This window comes from Dryas octopetala, chromosome 2 (assembly GCF_963921425.1).
Source record: "Dryas octopetala chromosome 2, drDryOcto1.1, whole genome shotgun sequence".
Lineage (NCBI taxonomy): Eukaryota > Viridiplantae > Streptophyta > Magnoliopsida > Rosales > Rosaceae > Dryas > Dryas octopetala.
The window spans coordinates 7,201,864-7,227,633 of record NC_141367.1 but is presented as its reverse complement, the minus strand read 5'-3'; the positions used below and the strand labels follow the sequence as shown (position 1 = coordinate 7,227,633).

At 37.5% G+C, this 25,770-nt stretch overlaps 2 protein-coding genes and 1 pseudogene across 2 annotated transcripts; 1 reads left to right on the top strand and 2 right to left on the bottom strand.

Annotated features, from left to right (window-relative positions):
• Positions 1-4,015: 4,015 nt before the first annotated feature.
• LOC147292836 (isoflavone 3'-hydroxylase pseudogene) lies at positions 4,016-4,941 on the bottom strand (annotated as a pseudogene).
• Positions 4,942-7,065: 2,124 nt separating this feature from the next.
• On the bottom strand, positions 7,066-10,103 carry LOC147292835 (cytochrome P450 81Q32-like). Its single transcript, XM_086231386.1, has 2 exons — positions 9,114-10,103; positions 7,066-7,924 (listed from the first exon to the last, which is right to left on the bottom strand). Exons 1-2 carry the CDS (start codon positions 10,020-10,022, stop codon positions 7,316-7,318), a joined length of 1,518 nt encoding a protein of 505 aa, XP_086087512.1. The 5' UTR covers positions 10,023-10,103; the 3' UTR covers positions 7,066-7,315.
• A 3,838-nt stretch (positions 10,104-13,941) lies between these two features.
• On the top strand, positions 13,942-17,614 carry LOC147292834 (PKS-NRPS hybrid synthetase cheA-like). The gene is made up of 7 exons (XM_086230937.1): positions 13,942-13,980; positions 14,431-14,580; positions 14,657-15,858; positions 15,939-16,172; positions 16,265-16,757; positions 16,838-17,323; positions 17,438-17,614. Exons 1-7 carry the CDS (start codon positions 13,942-13,944, stop codon positions 17,612-17,614), a joined length of 2,781 nt encoding a protein of 926 aa, XP_086087063.1.
• The last annotated feature ends 8,156 nt before the right edge of the window (positions 17,615-25,770 follow it).

Genomic DNA, 25,770 nt, shown 5'->3' with positions numbered 1-25,770 from the left:
ATCGGTTATTATAGAATTTTAATTTCTACCCAAAAATTTAGATATCGAATTTGAAAACTTGGCGATATATAAATGTATTTAGACATCATTTTTAGAAAACTAAAAATCCAACTGATATAAAAAACTTTGACAATATCAATTTTTTAAAAACTGATATATTTTTAGTGATATCTAATGGGGTATTTCCTAGTAGTGAGTGTTTTAGGCAAATTTCATTTTTTTATTTTTCTTATGTAATGTGCGAGATAGATACATTAAGTGCATGTATGTGTCTCATGAAAGTTTTTCTCGTACCGGCAAGAACAAAGCTCGATTTATAAAAAAAGTCCGTAAAGTGATTTAAGTACAATTATTAAACCGTACAAGGATCTATACATACTTAGGAAAGTGATGGTATACAAGATATTAGATATAGATGAAGTAGCTAGCTAGGGTAAACATTCTTACTCGATCACTAGCCTCTGCCTAACTAATATCTTATTTACACTCGCAAGTATGTTCAATGGTCTCATCTATGGTACGTGTACCTTTCGCTTCTCACTCAATCTTGAAGCACCCAAACATATAAGAAAGATGGCAAGCCAAAGGGACAATTTGATAGGATTGTCAGCATTGCGACTGAAATAAACATACTCAACTGTCAAGCAAATTAAAGCATTGAGAGATGCCACCGATTAGTCCATACATGTCAGGCAGAGTACCAAAAATTTTGTAACGAGGAGGTGGATGATAAAACCACCACAGCATTCCCCACCTCTTCAATTCCACTCTTTCCCTTATACCCTTGTAAATGAGCTCACTTGTACAAATGAGTAGAGCCCCAATAGCCAACAACGACGGATAAAAATACTTTAAAATATTTTGAGAATCGGACTTGAATCCTCTCCTAAGCTAATTAATCTACTAATCTTCCTAAAGTTTTATTATAAGATGCTATGTGTACATTTTAAGATCTTATAATGGTTAAAGACTTTATCTTTCATTTGATTTGTAAAACATGAATTTAGCTTTAAAAAAAAGGCTTTTTTACCCAAATACCATTTGGATTATAAGGGATGTGCTCCCGTACCACCCAAATTTTTTTTTCTTGCCAATTTATCACCTGAAGTTATTAATATGTGCCAATGTGGCACCTACCATCCATTTATGTCAATTTTTCTGTTAACTAAAAGGGTACTATTGTCAATTCATGTTATAGAATATCTGAAAAAAAAAAAATAAAACTAAAATCCAAATAAAACTCTAAACTTGAAAAAAAAAATAAAAAAATTCAGCCAATCCATGCACCCTCACCCCCGATGTGAGACCTTGTAAATTTTTTAAATTTTACTTGAGATGTATTATGAGATTTGATAGTTTATTTAAAGAAATTGTTTTTCAAAAGTAGTTTGAAAGTCAACAATAATATTTTGACCCCTTAGATAAATAGTACTCACTGAGACGAGTCCGTATGATTTTTTGTTGATTTTTTCCGAGACCCAAGCTATTTTTAACGAATTTTACAAAAATAATATGTAATTATACTTAAGGGCAAATTAGGAAGTTTGAGAAACAAGTTGATGATTTAACAGAAATATGGATGGCATGGTGCCATATTGGCACATATTAATAACTTTAAGTGGTAAATCGGCAAGAAAAAAAGTTTGGCTGGTACGAAAGCACACCCCCTATAGTTCATGTGGTATTTGAGTAAAAAAGCCTAAAAAAAAGAAACGTGATTTAAGTGATCAACTTCTTGTTTTCTAAAGGTGCCGTAAAAAAAAAGAAACGTGAGTTTAGTGATCGACTTCTTGTTTTCTAATGGTGTCATAAGTCTCCTGCCTAAAACCAACTCTTTAACGAATTTTACAAAAGTAATATTTAATTATACTTAAGGGCAAATTAGGAAGTTTGAGAAAAAAGTTGATGATTTAATAGAAATATGGATGGCATGGTGCTATATTGGAACATATTAATAACTTTAGGTGGTAAATCGGCAAGAAAAAAAAGTTTGGGTAGTACGAGAGCACACCCCCTATAGTCCAGGTGGTATTTGAGTAAAAAAGCCTAAAAAAAATGAAACGTGATTTGAGTGATCGACTTCTTGTTTTCTAAAGGTGCCGTAAAGAAAAGAAACGTGAGTTCAGTGATCAACTTCTTGTTTTCTAATGGTGCCATAAGTCTCCTGCCTAGAACCAACTCTTAGTAGAACAAGGTTTTTCTGCTATCTGTAAGCTCTCTAGTTCTCTCTCTCTCTCTCTCTCTCTCTCTCTCTCTCTCTCTCTCTCTCTCTCTCTCTCTCTCTAGTTATTGTTATATATATTGCTCTTTTGGAGAGAGAGGCACCTTGTCTGTCATGGTGATCATATTAATTTCAGTTTGTCTGCCATTGGAAGATCATATAGTGATTGATAGTGTGATTATCAGATTAATTGTTACCATTTTGTAAACCAAACAAGGAAATGGCCAAAGAATTGGAAGATCAACCAAACAACCAAGACATTAACAGAAAAAAAAAAATTGTACAAAATACAAAATATAAATTTCAAATTAAGGAGAGAATTACTAAGAATCATATATTATTTATCAACAGCTTTTTATCTCTCAAGCTATAAACTTGTAGAGAAAGGAAAAACCATGGCAGACAAGAGTTTTGGAGGAGACGAACATCTCCAAAAGAGAAAAAAAAACTGTCAGATCTTTTTTTCCTTACGTTTTTTATTTTCTTTAATTATTTAATTTGGAGCTATAGCCCTAAATCAATGTGAACCATTTGATCTTCAAATCTACACATGCCATCTTATAATAAAAAGTTTAGGGACGTTAGAAGATTAATTAGCTAGATTAGGAGAGGATCCAAGTCCTCTTGAATCCTCCCCCAATCCTAACATAAAGTATAAACTAAATTGTGGGTGCCCATTTCATGTTGGTTTGAGCTAAGTCAATACATATATATTTGCAATTAGTTCCATGTGATTACATGGAGCTAGAATACTCAATCGACACATGATGGGGAGTTCATAGACCTTTCAGCCTCATTTTGGTTATTCCCTCTCTGTTCTTTAGCTGATTTTTTGATACATGTCCAGCAGTTAATAGTCACTTAACTCCCTTATCTCTTATGAATACTTAATTAAATGAAAATAATTAGGGTTCAACCCCATTTCACTCCAAAAGTCCATTTCTCTTTTGACAATATTTTGACAATATTTTGACACATATATGTCCCTTATATCCATGGGATATGGTCAAAGGACGATAGAGGCCCACCCGGTGGTAATGTTGCCACTGTCGATCAAGGCCTAGATGTAAAGTGTTGTGGTTTGAATTTTTGTTTGCTAAGCCTTTCAACCATATATAAAATGGTATTATTGTATTTTTGTTTATTAAGCAATCAATTCTAAAAATACTAGCTAGTACTGTATGACTCATTAAAAAGATATTTGCAAGACAAAGACACATATTGTATTATTTACAAACTTTGTTTGTTTAAGAAGAAAAACTTCAACGGTAACAGAAATTGATGATGTGACATTACCAATAAAGAGGAGTGTTGATCCTAAATTTCAATGTCCCAAAACTCTCTTAATTTCTCTTTGTTAATATTGCAACGTACATATATTGCAAGAAAGTTATTATTTATAGACAAATTAGTCAAAATCCAAAAAAAAAAAAAAACAGATTTATCTGTCAAAGTCCAAAAGAAAAGGATGATTTTGTCCCTACCAATGCCCACTAATTTTGTGAAAGGTAGCTATCAAATCAATTATTGTCATCTCTTATTTTCCCAACAAAAGTTACACATACAAAGATATATAGAAATGATTGATATGGAAAAAGAAAAAAGATAGAGATGATTGAAGACCCAAAAAGTTACATGAATACAATTACTATAATATAATACATAATAGCTCGTTAAAAAAAATAAAATTATTGCAATAGACTTGATGTATCTGTCCTAAATTACACTGCTCTAATTTTGTCTTGAATTAACCTACTTAATTTGTTGACACAATTTTAAACTATCACCCATAATTCAATAGAGAACCTTGTTGACAATTGAGCATGCTTTACACATGGCTTCCAATGGCACAGATTTAGGCATGGTAAATCCTTTACCTTCAGTCATATCAATCTCCTTCTCACTAACTCTCTCCCACTCAAAGCATTGAATCAATGACCCAAGAGTCAAGCCCACCACACATTGGGCCAGGCCCACTCCAGGACAGGCCCTTCTTCCCAGCCCAAACGGCATGAGCTTGTGTGACTCATCCGTACTGCTTTTGAACCTCTCGGGCTTGAAGTTTTCGGGCTCATCCCACAACTTTGGGTCTCTGTGTATGGCCCATGCATTGATCAATACCATCGTGTCACGTGGAACGTTGAATCCCCCAACAGTGCAATCATCAAATGAGTAATGTGGGGCTAGCAACGATGCTGGTGGGTACAATATGAGAGTCTCAGAGATGATGCTTTGGAGGTAAGGTAGTTTGAACATTTCAAGTTCATCCACTAAGCGTTCTTGGCCAAGTTCAGCATCCAATTTGGCTCGAACCTTTTTCAGCACATGAGGATTGTTGAGCAAATTGAACATGGCCCATTCCAATGTCACTGCTGATGTATCCGTACCTGCCAATAACTAGACCTGAAAATTGGTAGAAAAACAAATTTATGTACTGCTACATGGCTTTATATGAGTAATTACATTTGAAGTGCAATTATTAGTGACAACATAGTTAAAATATCACAATGAGGTAATGAGGTTGCTAAATGCTAAATGCTAAATGCTATAGCTAAAATAACAGTTTTTGATAAAAAAAAAATCAACTACAATGGTGCTTGTGTGCTAAATGCTAAAATAGCATTTTCATGAGGTTGGGTTGATATAAATGTGGTATTTATAAGTAATGAAAAGAATAGCCTGAGTGTTACCTGGGCCGGTCTTTGGGTTGTCAAAGTCATCTGGATGATTAGGATCATTTACTCTAAGATTTGTATGCAATACATTAATCACCTTCTCCCCTCTAAAAATTCTTATTTATATAACGTTGCCATGCTTTCATATATACACCTACTTGCCCACTTATACAGACAAAGTCTATTTGTTGTTGCTTTTTGGATTGAACGTTGGGACCATTTTGACTATGTAGTGAAAACTATAACAAAACTATAGCAACCACTCACTTATTGCAAAACTATCACTGCAATTTTCACTAATATGTGCATTTACAATTTGCTTAATATTTAATAGAGGAAGTCGAATGCCAATCTTCAGAACCAGAAAGCGCCCGCAAGGATTGATCATCATGGTGGTTCCATGCCCTTCTCATACCGGGTGAAGTTGTATCGTCAGGTGCGCTATTATTTAATTTAATATATATATATATATATATACCTTAGTATTGTTTGAGTTTTTGTCAACATTACATTCTTTTTCAGGCTGGTTTGCAATTTTCGAAGGTCGACAACTACGGGGATGTTTATACCCGACCCGGCAACGACAAGGGCAAGGCGAAGCACGTTAGTTTTTTATATTTTAGTTTTATTTCACAATTTTAAATATTTGTATTTGATTTCCTAATTCCTAACTTGTGTATAATATTTTGAAGGCTAAGATGCTCGCCAAGAAGGCGAGTTATTTGGAGGAGGTGGCCAGCCAGTACCCTCCAGACACTCCGTTGGAGTCGATCTCAGTCGCCGATCGCGATGCCGGTCTTCGTATTATGACGGAGACACTGGGTGTTAGGCGTGGTAGGGAGATACGCGGAATGGGAGCGGGTAGGGTTCGTGATCTCAGCGCCGGGTCTTCACCTCAGCCATCTGCAGAATTAGTCAACCTGACCACTGAAGTGCAGCTGTTGAAGGGTCAGCTAGAAGAATCGAGAGCGGCATATGCGGAGCAGACGAGTAAGGTGCAGCAGATGTTTGGCCAGTTGGCCAGGATTGTACCTGGGTTTGTGCTGCCGCCCAACATTGACCAGTGCATGCCAGACTCCTCCACCGGTGTCGATGATGCTACTGACCTAGGGGGCCATTAGCTATTTGTATGTATGTATTAATTATATTTGCATACAGTATTAATTAAATTGTTTCTACTTTGTATGGATATTTTGGATATATAAATTTATTAATTTTGTTTTATATAGTTTTTGAATAAAGATTTTTCTTTTAAATATTAAATTCATATATATAATTTAAATAAATAAAAAATTTTTTAAATAAAATATATTTAGGCGACGAATCTCCTTGTTCCTCGCCCAAAATATGGTTGGGCGACGGCCAATTTCGTCGCCTAAATATACTTTGGGCGACGAACACCCTTATTCCTCGCCCAAAGACTGTTTGGGCTATGAAATTTTCCGTCGCTTAAACCTTCTTTGGGCGACGAATATAGGGCGAGGAATAAGGATATTCGTCGCCCAAAGCACGTTCCGGCGAGGAAATTAGTTATTCCTCTCCCAAATCTTGTTTAGGCGACGGACAATTTCGTCGCCCAAACATGCTTTGGGCGACGGAGATCTTTATTCGTCGCCCAAGACATCTTTGGGCGACGAATTTTATGTTTTAGGAGACGAAAAAAATCTGTTGCCCTAGGTGTCTTTGGGCGACGAAATTTACGGGTTCGTCGCCCAAACTCTTGGGCGTCACCTTTCGGGCGTCCAAACGCTCTACGAACGCATTTCGTCGCCCAAACGTTTGGGCGACAAAACTCTACTTTGGGCGATGAATTTTGTTCCTCTCCCAAACCGTTTTTTCTTGTAGTGCAAGTTGTTAGGCCAGACGCTTACACATATTGTATTATTTACAAACTTTGTTTGTTTAAGGAGAAAAACATCAATGGTAACAGAAATTTATGATGTGACATATATTACCAATAAAGAGAAGTGTGGATCTTAAATTTTAATGTCCCAAAACTCTCTTAATTTCTCTTTGTTAATATTGCAACATATATTGCAAGAAAGTTCATTTTTTTAGACGAATTAGTCAAAATCCAAAAAAAAAAAAAAAAGATTAATTTGTCAAAATCCAAAAGAAAAAGATTAATTTGTCCCTACCAGTGCCCACTGATTTTGTGAAAGGCAGCTATCAAATCAATTATTGACCTCTCTTATTTTCTCAACAAAACTTATACATACAAAGATAAAAATGATTGATATGGAAAAAGAAAAAAGATAGAAATACAATTACTATAATATAATACATAATAGCTAGTTAAAAAAAAAAAAAAATTATTGCAATAGACTTGATGTATCTGTCCTAAATTACAATACTCCAATTATGTCTTGCAATTAACCTACTTAATTTGTTGACACAATTTTAAACTATTACCCATAATTCAATAGAGAACCTTGTTGACAATTGGGCGTGCTTTACACATGGCTTCCAATGGCACAAATTTAGGCATGGTAATTCCTTTACCTTCAGTCATATCAATCTCCTTCTCACTAACTCTCTCCCACTCAAAGCATTGAATCAATGACCCAAGAGTCAAGCCCACCACACGTTGGGCCAAGCCCGCTCCAGGACAAGCCCTTCTTCCCAGCCCAAATGGCATGAGCTTGTGTGACTCATCCACACCACTTTCGAACCTCTCAGGCTTAAAGCTTTCGGGCTCATCCCACAACTTTGGGTCTCTATGTATGGCCCATGCATTGACCAATACCATCGTGCCACGTGGAACATCGAATCCCCCAACAATGCAGTCATCAGATGAGAAATGCGGGAGTAGCAACGGTACTGATGGGTACAATCTGAGAGTCTCAGAGATGATGCTTTGGAGGTAAGGTAGTTTGGAAATTTCAGGTTCATCCACTAAGCGTTCTTGGCCAAGTTTAGTATCCAATTCGGCTCTAACCTTTTTCAACACATGAGGATTGTTGAGCAAATTGGACATGGCCCATTCCAATGTCACTGCTGATGTATCGGTACCCGCCAATAACAAGACCTGAAAATTGGTAGAAAAATAATTTTATGTATTGCCACATGGCTTTATATGAGTAATTACATTTGAAGTGCAATTATTAGTGACAACATAGTTAATTAAAAGGATAAATTAACATAGGATGCGTGATAAGCATCCTATGTAACCTTTAGTACACCTATTGTTAAAATATAACAATAAAGTAATATTTGTAACATTTAGGTCACTTAGCTTATTTAGTTTAGTTTTAGTTTTAGTTTTTTTTAGTTTTGTTCGTTTTGAATTTTCTTCTCTCAAATTCTTATAAAGTGTAATATATGAAAATATGTCAGCAGTCGCAGTCGCAGTCGCAGTTTTAGTTTTAGTATCTTTGGTATATAAAACTTATATTTGTTCAAAGTGTAATGAAAATATGTCAACAGTTGCAGTTTTAGTTTTAGTATCTTTGGTATATAAAACTTATAAATGTTCAAAGTGTAATGAAAATATGTCAACAGTCGCAGCTTCAGTTCGCAGACTACAGTCTCAGTTTTCTAATGCAGTTGTAGTTCGTAAACTACAGTTTCAGTTTTCTGACGCAATTAAAGTTCGCAGTTTCAGTTTGGCGCTTGTTGGAGCTGTTTTGGGTAGATTAAGCTTGTGTTATTTTCATTTTTTAATTTTGAGTGAGTTGGACTTATATTAATTTTAGTTTTTATTTTGGATGAGTTGGGCTTGTGTTAGGATTGTCTTTCTAGAATGTGACTTAGAAGTTAAATTTGTGTGTAGTTTTGATTAAGTTTTTGTTGTTGTTAGTTCCTTGAAATTAAGGCACTCTAGTTAAAATATCACAATGAGGTAATGAGTTTGCTAAAATGCACAATGAGGTTGCTAAATGCTAAATGCTAAATTCTACAGCTAAAATATTAGTTTTTGATAAAAAAAATCAACTGCAACTCTGCTCGTGTGCTAAATGCTAAAATATCACAAAAATTTAGCATAACAATATACACTTCGGCCAAGAAAATGGTGGGACCCAAGTAGAAAAATTATTTAAATTAATGCATGTATGTGGACAGTTTTTGACATTCTTTATGGAGAATTAATTCATTTCTTATTAAGATATAGATTTTCCATCATTTATTTATTAAAAATAAATAAATGCATGCGGCAAATGCAAAAGCAGAGTTTGCTAAGAGAGAGAGAGAGAGAGAGAGAGAGAATTTGTACTAACCATAATAAGCCCCTTGATAATTTGATCGGTGTAGTACTCTGGCTGTGACTCCTGCAGAGAAAGCAAATGGTCGATCATGGTGTTGGACGAATTTCCACCCTCCGATTTACTCTTACTGCGATGCTCATCAATCAGACCTTGCAAGAACCCATCTATCCTCTTGGCCAAGTTCATCACCTTCTTCTCATACCCACCTCTCCCAATCCAATTCAAGATGGGCAAGAAATCCCCTGCGTTCTCGATGCCGCTGTAATGAAACGCCTCCGACATGATCTCCCTGAACTGCCTGGCCTTGTCATCCTTGTCCACCGCCACGTCATCGCCGTAGTACCTCTTCCCCGCCACCATCGTCATTATGATGTTGAAGGTCAGCTCGGAAAACATCGACTTGAGCTCCACTTTCGTCATGTCTTGAAGCGAGTTTTTGGAGAGTTTTCGGAGCAAGTGTCTGACTTGGTCCTTTCGGATGCCGGAGAAGTTATTGAGCCGGCCGGAGGAGAAGATCTCAATGGCGCCAATGCGGCGGAGGTTGCGCCAGTGGTCGCCATAAGGGGCCAATGTCATGGTGGTGTAGTTGTAGCCGAGATGCTTGCCATGGAGGAGGCGAGGGCGGTTTGCCAAAACGATGTCGTTGGTGGTGAAACATTCTTCTACTGCTGAGGAAGATGAGATTATAACCACGCGACGCGAGCCAAGCCAGAGAGAGAAAATGGGGCCGTGTTTTTGAGAGAGGCGGTGGAAGGTGCGGTGGACTGGGGTTTTTAGGAGGTGGAGGTGGCCGATGATTGGGAGGGAGAGTGGGCTTGGTGGGAGATTTGTGTAACGGCGTCGTTTTGATTGGAGTAGGAACTTGAAAGTGAAGAGGAAGAGGATAAGGGAGAGGGATGTGTAGAACACGATAACTTCCATGATGAAGTTGCTTTTGCTTGGCTCATATAATTGGTTTGGCTTGTTTTGGCTTTTGCTTGGTTTGATGAGGTTGGGTTAATATAAATGTGGTATTTATAAGTAATGAAAAGAATAGCGAGTGCTACGTGGGTCTTTGGTTGTCAAAGTCATCTGGATGATTCGAGATGCAATACATTAATAGGGAGTGTTTTCTTTTGTTTTGCATGTATCCTGTCCTCTCTAGGCGTTGGCATGTTACATCACGTTCACGCCAGGAAATCAATGCATGCGTCAGTGAATACGTGATGCAATTTGTATTGCATGTGACAGTGTGGCCAGTTGGAGCAAACTTAAGGCCAAAGAGGCAAAGAATTTTTGTTTTTTGTTCTCCATCAAGGCCACAGAATTAGTTGCGAAATGCAAACTAGTATTTTTTTAACAGCTATACGCGCAAATTAGTTTTTACTATATATTCAAATGTTTCTTCAAATTATTCGAGATAATAATCGTGTTTCACTAATATATATATATATAGTACATTGGTAAACTATAACAAAACTATAGCAACCACTCACTTATAACAAAACTATAACTGCAATTTTTTTTTATACTTAATTATTTCACATCATAGTTTTATCTTCTAGAGAAGAACTTACATATTCTCATGATAGAGACAGGTGGGTATCCGCCACCCCACCCCAACACACACACACACACACTATCTCTCTCTCTCTCTCTCTCTCTCTCTCTCTCTCTCTAAGTGGGATATTGGCCACATGTCCCTTTTACGGGGATAGGTAAGTTTTTCTCTATTTTGTAACTACAATTACTTAACTAATTAGAGCACGATGACCAATACATATGCACTAGCATAGTTTGACACAGCTGATAATTATTTATGGTTTTGCAAATTAAGATATAAGAAATTAAAATTTTTAGAGTTAGCTCAAATGGTGAGAGAGAGAGAAGTAATGAATTAGGATTAGGATTGATTAATAGACAACTAATTTCATTGCAATATAAACTATTTTACTAATAAATTGCATTAACGAAAGTACGTGCTTTTAGATAACTTCATTTTTGGTGAAGACTGTATTAAAGAAATAGTGTTTTAGGCAAATTTCATTTTTTTATTTCTCTTACGTAATGAGCGAGATAGATACATTAGGTGTATATGTCTCATGAAAGTTTTTCTCGTACTGGCAAGAACAAAGCTCGATTTATAAAAAAAGTCCGTAAAGTGATTTCAGTACAATTATTAAACCGTACAAGGAACTATACATACGTAGGAAAGTGATGGTATACGAGATATTAGATATGGATGAAGTAGCTAGGGTGAACATTCTTACTCAATCACTAGCCTCTGCCTAACTAATATCTTATTTACACTCGCAAGTATGTTCAATGGTCTCATCTATGGTACGTGTACCCTTCGCTTCTCACTCAATCTTGAAGCACCCAAACATATAACAAAGATGGCAGGCCAAAGGGACAATTTGATAGGATTGTCAGCATGGCGACTGAAATAAACATACTCAACTGTCGAGCAAAAGCACTGAGAGATGCCATCGATTAGTCCATACATGTCAGGAAGAGTACCAAAAATGGTGTAACGAGAAGGTGGATGATAAAATTAACCACCACAGCATTCCCCACCTCTTCAATTCAACTCTTTCCTTTATACCCTTGTAAATGAGCTCACTTGTGCAAATGAGTAGAGCCCCAATAGCCAACAAAAACGGATAAAAATACTTTAAAATATTTTGAGAATCGGATTTGAATCATCTCCTAAGCTAATTAATCTACTAATCTTCCTAAATTTTTTATTATAAGATGCTATGTGTACATTTTAAGATCTTGATTAAAGACTTTATTTCATTTGATTTGTAAAACATGAATTTAGCTTTAAAAAAAAAGGCTTTTTTACCCAAATACCACCTGGACTATAGGGGGTGTGCTCCCGTACTACCCAAATTTATTTTCTTGCCAATTTACCACCTGAAGTTATCAATATGTACCAATGTGGCACCTGTCATCCATTTATGTCTATTTTTCTGTTAACTAAAAGGGTACTATTGTCAATTTATGTTATAGAATATCTGGAAAAAAAAATAAAAATAAAATCCAAATAAAACTCTAAACTAAAAAAAAAATAAAAAATAAAAAATAATTCAGCCAATCCACCCTCACCCCCGATGTGAGACCCTGTAAATTTTTTAAATTTTATTTGAGATTTATTATGAGATTTGATAGTTTATTTAAAGAAATTGTTTTTCAAAAGTAGTTTGAAAGTCAAAAATAATATTTTGACCCCTTAGATAATTAGTACTCACTGAGACGAGTCCGTATGATTTTTTGGTGATTTTTTTCCGAGACCCGAGCTATTTTTAATGAATTTTACAAAAGTAATATTTAATTATACTTAAGGGCAAATTAGGAAGTTTGAGAAAAAAGTTGATAATTTAACAGAAATATGGATGGCAGGTGCTACATTTGCACATATTAATAATTTTAGGTGGTAAATCGGCAAGAAAAAAAGTTTAGGTGGTACGGGAGCATACCCCCTATAGTCCAGGTGGTATTTGAGTAAAAAAGCCTAAAAAAAAAAAAAAGAAACGTGATTTGAGTGATCGACTTCTTGTTTTCTAATGGTGCCGTAAGTCTCCTGCCTAGAACCAACTCTTGGTAGAACAAGGTTTTTCTGCTATCTGTAAGCTCTCTAGCTCGCTCTCTCTCTCTCTCTCTCTCTCTCTCTCTCTCTCTCTATAGTTATTGTTATATATATTGCTCTTTTGGAGAGAGAGGCGCCTTGTCTGTCATGGTGATCATATTAATTTCACTTTGTCTGCCGGCCATTGGACAATCATATAGTGATTGATAGTGTGATTATCAGATTAATTGTTACCATTTTGTAAGCCAAACAAGGAAATGGCCAAATAATTGGAAGATCAACCAAACAACCAAGACATTAACAGAAAAAAAAAAAAAAAAAAAATTGTACAAAATACAAAATATAAATTTCAAATTAAGGAGAGAATCAAACATCCCCTTTTTCTTTGCTCTTCCGGAACCGGTACAGAAATTGGTGCTTTTTTTACGTTGTTTACCTTAGTTACTGGGGGGTTTCGGGGAAGACCTATGTGGGGCACCTTTTGGGTTTGGGATGCTCGTTTAACCTCTGTATTCATCTCGTTCCTTATTTACCTGGGTGCACTGCGTTTTCAAAAGCTTCCTGTCGAACCGGCTTCTATTTCAATCCGTGCTGGACCGATCGATATATTATTTGTCAACAGCTTTTTATCTCTCAAGCTATAAACTTGTAGAGAAAGGAAAAACCATGGTAGACTAGAGTTTTGGAGGAGACAAACATCTCCAAAAGATTAAAAAAAAAAAAAAAAAAAAACAGTCAGAACTTTTTTTCCTCACGTTTTTTAATTTCTTTAATTATTTAATTTGAAGTTATAGCTCTAAATCAATGTGAACCATTTGATCTTCAAATGTACACATGCCATCTTATAATAAAAAGTTTAGGAACGTTAGAAGATTAGCTAGATTAGGAGAGGATCCAAGTCCTCTTGAATCCTCCCCCAATCCTAACATAAAGTATAAACTAAAGGGAGCTGCTATTTGCACACCCCTATTTTTCTCTTTGCACACCCCTAACAACCCAATTTGTGAAATTACTTAATTGACACAAAGAGAAAAGACCAAAAAGGACAACCTTTATTATTTGAAAAAAAAAAAACTCTCCTTACACACCCATCCCAACACTCTTACACACCCCACCCAAACTCTTAAACCTCAGCCAAAATACTCTCATTGCACACCCCCTCCTCTCATAACCTCTTCTCTTCATTTTTCCTCCATTAAACCCTAAGTTTTCATTTTTCCTCATTGAAAGTGTTTACCCATTTTGCCAAATAAGTCTTCATTTTCATGAATGGAGCCTTCACTCGTCCCGTATTCGCCTTCCGACGAGGTATGATCGTGATTTTTTGAGTTTTTTTTTCGTCTTTTTCATTTCCTGTTCGCGGTTCATTCGGCGAACCAGTACCGAACGTTTCTGCATTGTTCGACAGATGACTACCGAACATAACTAACATATTCGGTAGTTAGCTGCCGAATGAAAATTACAAAAAAATTTTAAAAAATCCATTCGGTGACTGTTTGCCGAATGAACTTATAGATTTCGACAGACACCTGCCGAACATTGTACATATATTCGGAAGACATCTGTCGAATGAAGTATTTTGTTTACAAAAATCGATATTGTTCGGTAGTCAACTGTCGAACTAAGGTTATTGGTTCGGTAGATTACTACCGAACAATATGATTTCGTTCGGTAAGCTTCTACCGAACAGATTCATTCAGTTCGGTAACCTTCTACCGAACGTACTGTTTTGACATTATTTTCATGTTTTATGTGTAGGATGATGAACCGACTGAGCAATATGGTGGTGCTTCTACTCGGAACAGCAAGGTTGAGGACTACATTGGGCCCGAGGTCGAGGTCGAGGTCGAGGCCAAGGTTTTGACCGAATACTCACGTGACTATAGTAATGAATTCACAACAAACGAGGTATGAATTTGTTATTTGGGAAATATATGTTGCAAATGTAGTTGAAATGTGAATAATGTAAATTTCATATGTGTAGATATTTCATTCGAGGGATGCATTGGTTAGCTGGGCACGTGCACAAGGAAGGACGAACAACATAGTCATTGTCATAATGAGGTCTAATACAGCAGGGGTGGGGAAGAAGAAAGCTAGAGTGTTCCTTGGTTGCGAACGAAGTGGTCACCATAGGCCATCCAAGTATGATGCTGATAGTTGTATAGTAAAACGTCCTAAGGATGGTAGGGACTCTACTACAAAAAGATGTGGATGCCCCTTCTCATTAAAGGGTGTGCAAACTGGTAATGAGGATGAATGGATGCTAAGTGTGGTATGTGGAGTGCATAACCATAGAGTTCTAGTTACTGGTGAAGGACACTCATTTGTGGGGAGATTATCTGAAACAGAGAGTTCTTTATTGGTGGATATGTCTAAGAGTTTAGTGAAACCGAAGCAGATTCTGACCATCTTGAAGGAAAGGGATTATTCGAATACAACAACAATCAAAACAATATACAATGTCAGACACCGCAATAGGGTGAAAGAGAAGGCTGGAAAAACTGAAATGCAGTGTTTGCTAAGTAAGTTATCTGAACACAAATACTTTGAGTGGCATAGATGTTCTGGTGGTGATGATATTGTGACTGATTTGTTTTGGAGCCACCCTGGTTGTGTTGATCTCTTACGTGCATTTCCACATGTATTGATCATGGATTGCACGTATAAGACTAATAGGTACCGTCTGCCACTCTTTGAGATTGTTGGGGTCACATCCACGGACATGACTTTCTCAGTTGCATTTGCTTACATGAGTTATGAGAAGGAAGACAATTACATTTGGGCTTTGACTAGATTGAGGTCGTTACTCAGCGATGATTGTCTTCCTGGTGTGATTGTCACAGACCGAGATCTAGCACTCATGAATGCAATCTCTGCAGTTTTTCCTACTGCTAGACATTTATTGTGTAGGTGGCACATTAGCAAAAATGTGATGGCAAATTGCAAGAAAAAGTTTGGAACCAAGGATGATTGGGATAAGTTTTATAGTTCATGGTATTCCTTGGTAAATTCAACGTCAGAAGATGTGTATTTAAGAGACTTACAGCAGATTGAATCTAAGTTCGGTTGGGTTCCTGGAGTTATTGACTATTTGAAGGACACTTGGTTGATACCTTTCAAGGAGAAGTTTGTGGCTGTATGGACAGACACATGTATGCATTTTGGTAATACAACTTCCAATAGGTAAACACTTTCACATATTTGGCATTACTTGTTAATTATTATATTGTGTTGTATATAAACTAACTTGACTCTATTAATAGGGCGGAAAGTGCACACGCGAAGCTAAAAAGGGAACTTGGCTCTAGCCAGCTTCCCTTTGATACCTCTTGGGCACATATACACTCATTGTTAGTATTGCAGCATACACACATCAAGGCATCATTTGAGAAGAGTCGAACGTTTGTCCAAGTCAAAATGAGACAGCCGGAATTGAAAGATTTGATTGGTTATGTATCTATGACGGCATTGACTATAATTGCTTGTGAGATTGGCCGGTAATTTGGATACTAACTCAACTATAATTACTACCATGAACACTTCATTAATGTGATGCTTACTGACTAATATAATTCTTTTCTTTTTGTAGGGCCGATTCAAATCCGACTGGAACATTACCGTGTGATTGCACGATTCGCCATACACACTGTTTGCCATGTGCACATGAGATTTTGTCGTATAGGCGACGTAAGATGCGTATTCCACTTGATTCAGTGCATCCCCGTTGGAGAAAGTTGGATATGCTTCACGAACCACAAGTGATAGTGTCAAATCCACCGGTTCAGTCAACACTTGATAGACTAGCAATATGGATGGAAGGACAGAATGAGGACACTAAGAGGATGATGAGTTTGAAAATAGAAGAGCTTATGAATCCAGAGATAACGGTGCTAAAAGAACCGCGTGCGAAGGTAAAGACTAAAGGGCGCCCTAGTAAAGCCGAAAATTCTACCCGCCGTTTGCCATCTGCCTTCGAGTATGCACTTTCGGGTCAAGGTAGCCACTCACCATCACCTACAATATGTACAGTTGGCACCAATTCACCAAAGAAGATGCCAAAGGCAAGAGTATCAAAATTGAAGGTATATAATTCATTTGGATGATCTTACTTTATTTTACTAATACTCATTGCATAATCGGATTTATTTATATTTTTCTACAGGCATATAAGACATCACTCACGCCATCTGTTCCGACCCACCGGTATACACAGCAATTCAACGCTAGCATTAGGCCATTCATTACCGGTGCCACTGATGTGAAATCCGACGGTCATTGTGGGTATAGAGTCGTAGCTTTGGCATTGGGGTTGGGTGAAGATGCGTGGCGGAAAGTGCGTATAGATTTATTCCACTCGTTACGGTCATTGTCCATCCTATATGAGTCCATATTTGGTCGATCTCGAGTTGCTGAGCTAAAGCATTCGATTGAGTATTTTGAAGAACCTCTTATTGCACCAAAGGATTATTGGATGGACATGCCGGAGATGGGATATGTTATCGCGACATGCTATGGTGTAGTGGTGACCCATGTATCTAGGTCGTTATGCTTAACATGCCTACCATTTAGCGTACACCCAGATATACTAGAGGGATCCGAGATTCGTGAGATTGGTATCGGTTTTGTCAATGACGATCATTTCGTACAGGTACACATTGAACTACATGGTTTGTTTTATTGGATATTTAAATTATCTTAATATGTACACTTAGTGGATATTTATTTCATATTTATTGAACTCATGTGTAATGCTATTTTATAGGTACACTTAGTACCGGATCACCCCATGCCACCTATTCCTACTGTGTGGACCTTGCATGCCACCGAAAGCGCAAAAATGTGGTATACTAGATACCAACATCGCCTTGAGCAATTCAAAGAATTTGTGTGCCATAGTGATCCATCCACACAAGAACCAGTGTCTCTTGATAGTGATTGATTATGTTTTGGACTTGATGCATTTACATTGAGTTATGATGAGATTATTGTATTATTTAAATATATATAAGTATGTGGATTTAAGTATATATAAGTATTTGGATATTTTTTTTGCATGAACCTAAGTATTTCACATAAAAAATGAGGTGGATTCAATTATATAAATTAACCATAGTATTTGACATAAATAAAACCTTATCTAGTTACGGAAACTACAAAAATATCAAGTTATAATCATTGGCGGGGACGCCGCCTCGAACCGCGTTGGTATGTCATAGTGTCCTGCAAATGCGTCCCCTGTAAAATATGTTGCAAACTCTGAACCGTCTGATAGAGGTAAGTAGGACGTGTGATAGCAACTTCTTCGCCCATGTCAATAATCGGCTGGGTAATCCGTAGCATCCGAGCCTCGCGCTCCTAAAAGCCAAAATATGCGAACATTAACAGATGCAATCGGAAAATGAGAAAATTTATTGTGTAAATTTACGTACCCGATAGTATGCAACATCCGATGTGGCGTGTGGAATATCCGATGTGGCGTGTGGGTCAAATGCACCTCTGCGAGTAGGGTTGTGGACGATTGGATGTGATATAGAGGTGAACCAATCGAGGTACCCTCTCACAGTATCCGATGGCCGCCTCACCGGTATACTGCGCGCCTCCTCAGACAACACGTGATTCCCCCATGCCTCCCACATACCAGCTAAATAGTTGTACATGGGTCTGTATGAGTGCGCATTCGAACCTCTAACCCCCTGAAAAACCGCACGTGGTGCAGGGGGGATCGTCTGTACCCTCCCAAACTGCCTAAGTACTCTCTCGGGACAATAAGGCTCAACAACATCAAAACACCTTATCATCCCTGTGAAGAATGCTATAGCTGGCAATGGGTGTGCTTGTCTTTGGGATTTGTACGGTTCCCAAATAACCTGCAAAAAAACAATAACATTATATAGTTGAAAACATAATATAATCCTAAATTTATAAAAATAATTGTAAATTACAAATCTACCTCGTCAGCCGACAAAACATCAAGTCGTTGCCGGATTCTTTGCACTGCTTCAAGATCACTGCCACCATCCCGCCTTGGAGTCCAGCGGAGCGCACGAGGGGTATTCTCGGAATAATGCATATCGTACGCTGGACCGAAAATGGTGTGCATGTGCTCGTACACCCAAGCCTCTATCAGTGTCATATATCCGCCGATTTGTTTGACACCAGCTCGAGAGGCAAATCCAAACTGCCTAAACAACCATGCTAGGCATCCAGCGCCCCATGCATAATGGCTAACGGTGTCTAGATTAGTGAGCAGTCTGAGATATTGCACTTGTACCCTTGTGCCAGTCTTATCTACAAACAGGGTACAACCCAATAAATACAGAAGATACGCCCGGGCTGCACATTGGATTTCATGCTCAGAGTCGGCATCAGTGACATCACTAAAGCACGTACGTAACCACTCTAATCGTACGTACTCACCACCAAAGTCCATCAACTGCTCTGATGCCTGATCCCCACTAACTCCTAAATATGCAGTTAGTAGATATTCACAAGTAATGTTATCCTCCACAAGTGTAGCCACTGGTGCACCACCAACCGGAATGCCTAAAATGTTGGCTACATCATCTAGTGTGATGGTCATCTCACCAAAAGGCAGGTGGAATGTATTGGTCTCCGGATGCCACCTCTCAACAAAAGCGGACACCAACACTTTGTCAACCGTACGATAAGAACACTGCACCAGTGATGTCAACCCAGAATTAAGGACATATCCCTTCACCCGGTCATTATCTGTTCTGGCCCACAACTTCCACTCACGAAGCTTGGTGGTTTTGGACATGCACCTCAAAGGCTCCCGTTCCTAATTCAAACATAACCAAAGAAATTCACTCATTATTACTGCAAGTTGCACAAGAATAAAATACCAACTGTTAAAGATCATACCTCGTTGTTCCAAATTTCAGCAGCTACGTGAGTTCCATAACTCCTCAGCAGGGACGTGTCAATGGGACCTCCCGGGAAAGGCTCAGCAAGCTCATTCGGATTATCCTCATTGTAATCCTGAACCGGAACTTCAGCTTGTTCAGGAACTGCCTCACGACTAGCTCGTGCTTGTACTAGCCTTCTTCGCCCAGATGCTGTGGGTCGTGTTCTTTGCATATCATCGGCAGCATCGGGGACTTCCCCTCTAGATGAAGATGCACCACGTCTGATTCTTCTTCTGTCCATCCTATAATTTCAAACAAGAAATTCAAAATTGTTTTAGCAAATATATGATTTTTTAAAAGCTAAAAAAAAAAAAAAAAAAATTTCAACACAGGTGGTTCGGCAATCAACTGCCGAGCAAAGTGAAACTGTTCGGCAGTTGACTGTCGAACACAGTTCCACCATTCGGCAGATGACTGTCGAACCAAAATAGGGAAATTCAAAATTTTCCCTTCGTTCGGTAGCGTGCTGCCGAACTAATTCAATTTGTTCGGCAGGTAACCACCGAACCAATATTCATTGTTCGGCAGTCACCTGTCGAACCAAAGTATGGGCATTTTCTGATTTTGCATTCGTTCGGTAGGGTACTGCCGAACCAATTCATTTAGTTCGGTAGATGGCTGCCGAATAGAATGAATTCGTTCGGCAGACCAGTGCCGAACGAGCTGCGAAATCAGAAAATGGAGGAACCCCGAAAATGCTCACTCCAAAACCCGAAATCCTCCCTACAAATCTAGTGAAATAGACGAAAAAGGTATTTGGGATGGATTAACTAATTCAAATTAGATAAAAAAGTATTAGATTTACATTTACAACTAATGTATATAGAAACTCACTGAATATTAGAGCTGTGGTGGAGTTCACGGCGGTGCTGACGACGGCGATGACGGTGGTGATGAAGCCGGAGATGGGTGTCGGCAATGGTGGGTGTCGGGGCAATGGTGGGTGTCGGCAATGGTGGCTGTGGGGGTGTGTCGGCAAATGAGAAAATTGTGGCTGTGAGGTGAGATGTGTAGGGGGTGTGTAGTGTAGATGTGTTTGTGGGGGTGTGTGTTTGTGAGGGTGTGTAATGTTTGGGTTGAGAGGGTGTGTAAAGAGAAATTTAGAATTGGTTGTGAGATTGGGGTATTTTGGTCATAATAGGGGTGTGTAAAAAAGAAATTTTATGCTTGACAAATTAATAGGGGGTGTGTAGGAGAAATTTGTGTGCAAAGAGAAAAATAGGGGTGTGCAAATAGCAGCACTCAAACTAAATTGTGGGTGCCCATTTCATATTGGTTTGAGCTAAGTCAATACATATATATTTGCGATTAGTTCCATGTGTGTACATGGAGCTAGAATACTCAATTATTGACACATGGTGGGGAGTTCATAGACCTTTCAGCCTCATTTTGGTTGTTCCCTCTCTGTTCTTTAGCTGATATTTTGATACATGTCCAGCAGTTAATAGTCACTTAACTCCCTTATCTCTTATTAATACTTAATTAAATGAAAAAAATTAGGGTTCAACCCCGTTTCACTCCAAAAGTCCATTTCTCTTTTGACAATATTTTGACACATGTCCCTTATATCCATGGGATATGGTCAAAGGACCAAAGAGGCCCACCCGATTGTAATGTTGCCACTGTCAAGGGCTAGATATAAAGTGTTGTGGTTTGAATTGTTGTTTGCTAAGCCTTTCACCCATAAAATGGTATTATTGTATTTTCATTTATTAAGCAATCAATTATAAAAATACTAGCTAGTACTGTATTGACTCATTAAAAAGATATTTGCAAGACAAAGATACATCTTTCTCCAATGGATTAAAGATGATGATAAACAAGTTGTTAGACCAGACAGCTGACACATATTGTATTATTTACAAACTTTGTTTGTTTAAGGAGAAACACTTCAACGATAACATAAATTGATGATGTGACATTACCAATAAAGAGGAGTGTGGATCCTAAATTTCAATCTCCCAAAACTCTCTTAATTTCTCTTTGTTAATATTGCAACATATATTGCAAGAAAGTTATTTTTTGTAGACGAATTAGTCAATACTGCCGAGGGGAGAGGGCAGGCAGAGAGAGAGAGGAGAGAGAAGGGAGACGCGGGGGAGAGAGAGATCCCGAGAGGAGAGAGAATAAAATACCCCCCCCCCCCTTAGAACTTTCTAGATTTTGGGTATTTAAAACTCACTCATACAAAATTACGAAATTGTCCCTCCCTTCAAATGCCTGTATCTCTCAAACCGTGACTCTGATTTATGCGTGCTTCGTGTCTACGAACTCGTGAACTCGAGATCTATCAAACGGGTCCAAAGTCAAAATCAAAAGTCTACTAATTTTAAAAGTCAACTTTTGGGTCAAGCCCAAATTAAATCCAAAACCTTTTAAATTTTCAAATAAATTTTTAAAATGATCAAAATAAGTTCTCAAAGTATTTAAAATAAAACTTTGAAAAATACGGGATCTCACAGCGTCAGAGAGGAATCCACACTTTTAGGGATGATGAAGAACTTGCGAGGGGAAGTCCCATTTCGCTAGAACTCCTTAAAGCAATTGAAGAATCAAGAATTTCAGTGGTCATTCTTTAAAAAAACTATTCTTCTTCAACGTGGTGTCTGGATGAACTTGCTAAGATTTTTGAATGCATGACTATGTCCTCACTAGTAGTTTTGCCTGTGTTCTATGACGTGGAACCGACCCATGTAAGAAAGCAGACAGGAGATTTTGAAGAGGCTTTTGCAAAATATGAACAAGTTTTCAAAGACAACATGGAAAAGGTGAACAAGTGGAAGGGGGCTTTGGCTCAAATAGGCAGCATCTCCAGATGGGATGTAAAAGATAGGTAATGTACTCTTCTTCTTCTTAATTCTTAAGTTTCTTTTTAAGCATTTTTCATTTGAATTATAAATAGGTATTTAAGATGCCATGCAAAACTAACCACTGTGGATGCAGTGTGGTTTTTTTTTTTTTTTTTGTTGATAAAATGTCACTGGGGTGATATGGCTTGGAGAAAAGCCACCGTCGTACCAACAGTACCTGATCTTTGAAAGTGTAGCAAACTGTACCTACCACCTATGACGTCTCTCTCTATAATAAAGTCAAAACTGTTTAAACCCATTGATCTCATCTGAAAGTGGCCCTTCTTTATTTAGTTTTCAGCCTTTACCTTATATTTTATTGTAAAGAATGGGTCCAGTAAATTCCAACTGAAATCTCAACAATCTTTTACTTTCTTCAATTGGTTGAACAGAGATTAGCATTAGTTCATTTTAATTTTCAGTACGAAAAACAATCAGATATGCATCAAATAAGGGCATAAAGTTTCTGAAAACAAATATTTTAAAAATCTAGGGTTTGCATTGTCCTCCCAAAATATATACTCATCATTTTCATTTGCACGAAATTTTAAGGCAAGTTCTATACAGGGAGCTTCAAGTGTGAGATCTCACATTTAGTGTTAAATGTGGGATGGGGTGGATGGGCTCACTCTATGTAATTTTTCAACAATCCGAACCGTTTATTTTTTAGGTCTCTATTCATAGATCATCCTTACAAAAAATTAGCCAAATCGAAAATCATTTGCCTATCTAACTTTGATCAAACAATTAGACGAACCAAATATTTTCAATAAAATCGTCTATTTGTTTGATCAAAGTTAGATAGGCAAATGATTTCCAATTTAACTAATTTTTTACAAACTTGATCTATGAATAAAGGCCTAAAAAATAGACTGTTCGGATTGTTGAAAAACTACATGAAGTGGGCCCATCCGCCCCATCCCACATCTAACACTAAATGTGAGATCCCACACTTGAAGCTCCCTGTATACATATATATATCATACATAGATTGATTTTGAGATTAAAAATTTAATGACAAACTTTTTTTATTTTAACAACTAAAATATTATAACATTTTAGATTAGGTACAACTTGAGAGTAATGCCCAAGAGATGGTGCGGGCATGAAATTCAAAGTTGTGGAGATCGAGTGATTGAGTAAATATGGCAAGCTGGTGTCCAAGATCCATTCTTTGTTGCATGAGTTTGATTTTTTTCTCCCTTTGTTATTAGCCTCAGGTTTATAATAACTCCGCTCATAAGTTGGAAAGTTATATTGTGGATTGTGACCAACCTTATGTTTGGCCTCAGGAGTAGTACTAGTACTGTCCTCTGCATGCTTCTCCCGACCTTGCAATTAATTTGATGTAACGTACTATTTGGAATAAGAATAAATCATAAAGCCCTTTTGACATGACCGTCCCTAGGTCTATCTTAAAACCCAAAGTGATTTTATATATAGGGTTCAACAACGATGGGGTGTTAGGCACATCTAATCTACGTTTTCATTAACCTTGATCAGAAATAACCATAAGTAGGGAGGATTTTACTGAAATTTTGGCAGCACCTCCCTTGTAATTTGGACAATCTCACATGTAAGACAAGAAAAATAATACTTCTAATTTATCAACCATCCCCAACAACAATCCAAAAAGGATTTATGACCCATCAATAATATAATATATGTCCAATCAATATATGGTTTATTAGAGCATAGCTAAATAAGGTTTACATCATTTAATAAACATAAATAGTGCGTTAAGGAAAGACATATATTTCCTACAATGTCGATGAGATGGAGGTGTGAAGAGATGCTATATAACGGCCCAACCTCAACAATGGCTAGGGATGGCAACGGGGTGAGGTGGGTCTGGGTTTGCCCTCCCCACCCCCGTCCTCGCAAAAAATCCTCATCCCCATCTCCACCTCATTCCCCGTTGGGGATTCCCTGTCCCCATCCCTGTAGGGGAATTGAATTCCCCATGAGGAACGGGCTCCCCATTTATATTAAATATAATTCAATTAAGTAAAATTAAAATCTCAAAACTTAAATACAACGTCAATATATAATATTATATATGCATAATAAGTAAACGTTTAGAAATAATATATACATAGAACTATACAAATAGATATATATATGTATAATAGTTACATGCATGTTGCACATTTAATTTATTTTTTCTAGTAGTTATATTATATATAAATTTATAATTTATAATGTATAAATATATATAATACACAAATATAATAAATCAAAGTAAATTAGAACTAGAATACTCAAAAAATTATATAAATATAAAATAGATAATAAAATAATAAATGGGGACGGGACGGGGCGGGGCAGGGTGGTGACCTTATTCCCCATCCTCGTCCCAGAACTCGTGTCAGGAAATAAAATTATCCCCATCCCCGATTTTTGTCCCTCAATTAAACCAGCCCCATTAGGGGCGGGTCCCCGCAGGGATGGGGTTTGGCGAGGAGAATTGCCATCCCTAACAATGGCTACTACCTAGGGAGAACGTTAAAACAAAACAGAGAAACGTCAACATGAGGGAAATCTCAATGAGAGGATAAAAATAAAGATTTAAAACTCATTTCCTTAAAACCATTTCCAAGAAAAGCCTTATTCTCCAAGCTTTGTTATTTTTGAAAACCTCCAGTTTTAAAACCCATTTCTCAAACCTTGTCGAAACTCTCGAATATGATGCTGATAAAAATCAATTATTTAGCTGTAATGTCATTTAAAATCAATCTTCTTTTTTTTTGGCCAGCATTTAAAATCAATCTAAATATGCTCAAAGCTCCATATAATATAAATAACTCAAATATGCTCAATGCTCAATAGAATTTAAGAAAATCCACATAAACCTAATAATAATAAACAAACTGAATCAAGTACCCACCAGAAAATTATTATATGAGCTTGAGTGATCTCAAGGTGTTAGCTCGAAGAGTCAGGACTCAGGATAAACTGTCCTACATGTGCAGAGCCATTGCATTGTCATACGTACACATGCATAGCCAACAACTATCATACATGCATGCAAAGCTGCCCCTAAAGGGCTAAACATCCTGACACACGGCCCAAATTCTTATATGTGTGCCCTGATAAGTCTCAAACACCTAACTGATATAATAAAATGGTAGGGTACAAATAAGGTGGTTTGAGAGGAGAAAAACCCACCTGAAATTGGGGTTGGAAATGACTAGTAATGACCGAGATCAAAAGAATACTGCGGCAGAGATCCAAAACTTCCTCCCTTCGATTTGGCTTGGTGATGGGCTGGAGGTTGTACTTGAGGGTGGGGTAGGGATGATCGGTCGGAGAGGAGTGCT

Coding starts and splice junctions, on each gene's coding strand:
- LOC147292835 (XM_086231386.1), bottom strand. CDS start 10,022: ATGGAAGTTATCGTGTTCTACACATCCCTCTCCCTTATCCTCTTCCTC. Junction 7,925..9,113: donor TTATCAAGGGGCTTATTATG/GTTAGTACAAAT, acceptor ACCAATTTTCAG/GTCTTGTTATTGGCGGGTAC.
- LOC147292834 (XM_086230937.1), top strand. CDS start 13,942: ATGGAGCCTTCACTCGTCCCGTATTCGCCTTCCGACGAG. Junction 14,581..14,656: donor ATGAATTCACAACAAACGAG/GTATGAATTTGT, acceptor TCATATGTGTAG/ATATTTCATTCGAGGGATGC. Junction 16,173..16,264: donor ATTGCTTGTGAGATTGGCCG/GTAATTTGGATA, acceptor TTCTTTTTGTAG/GGCCGATTCAAATCCGACTG.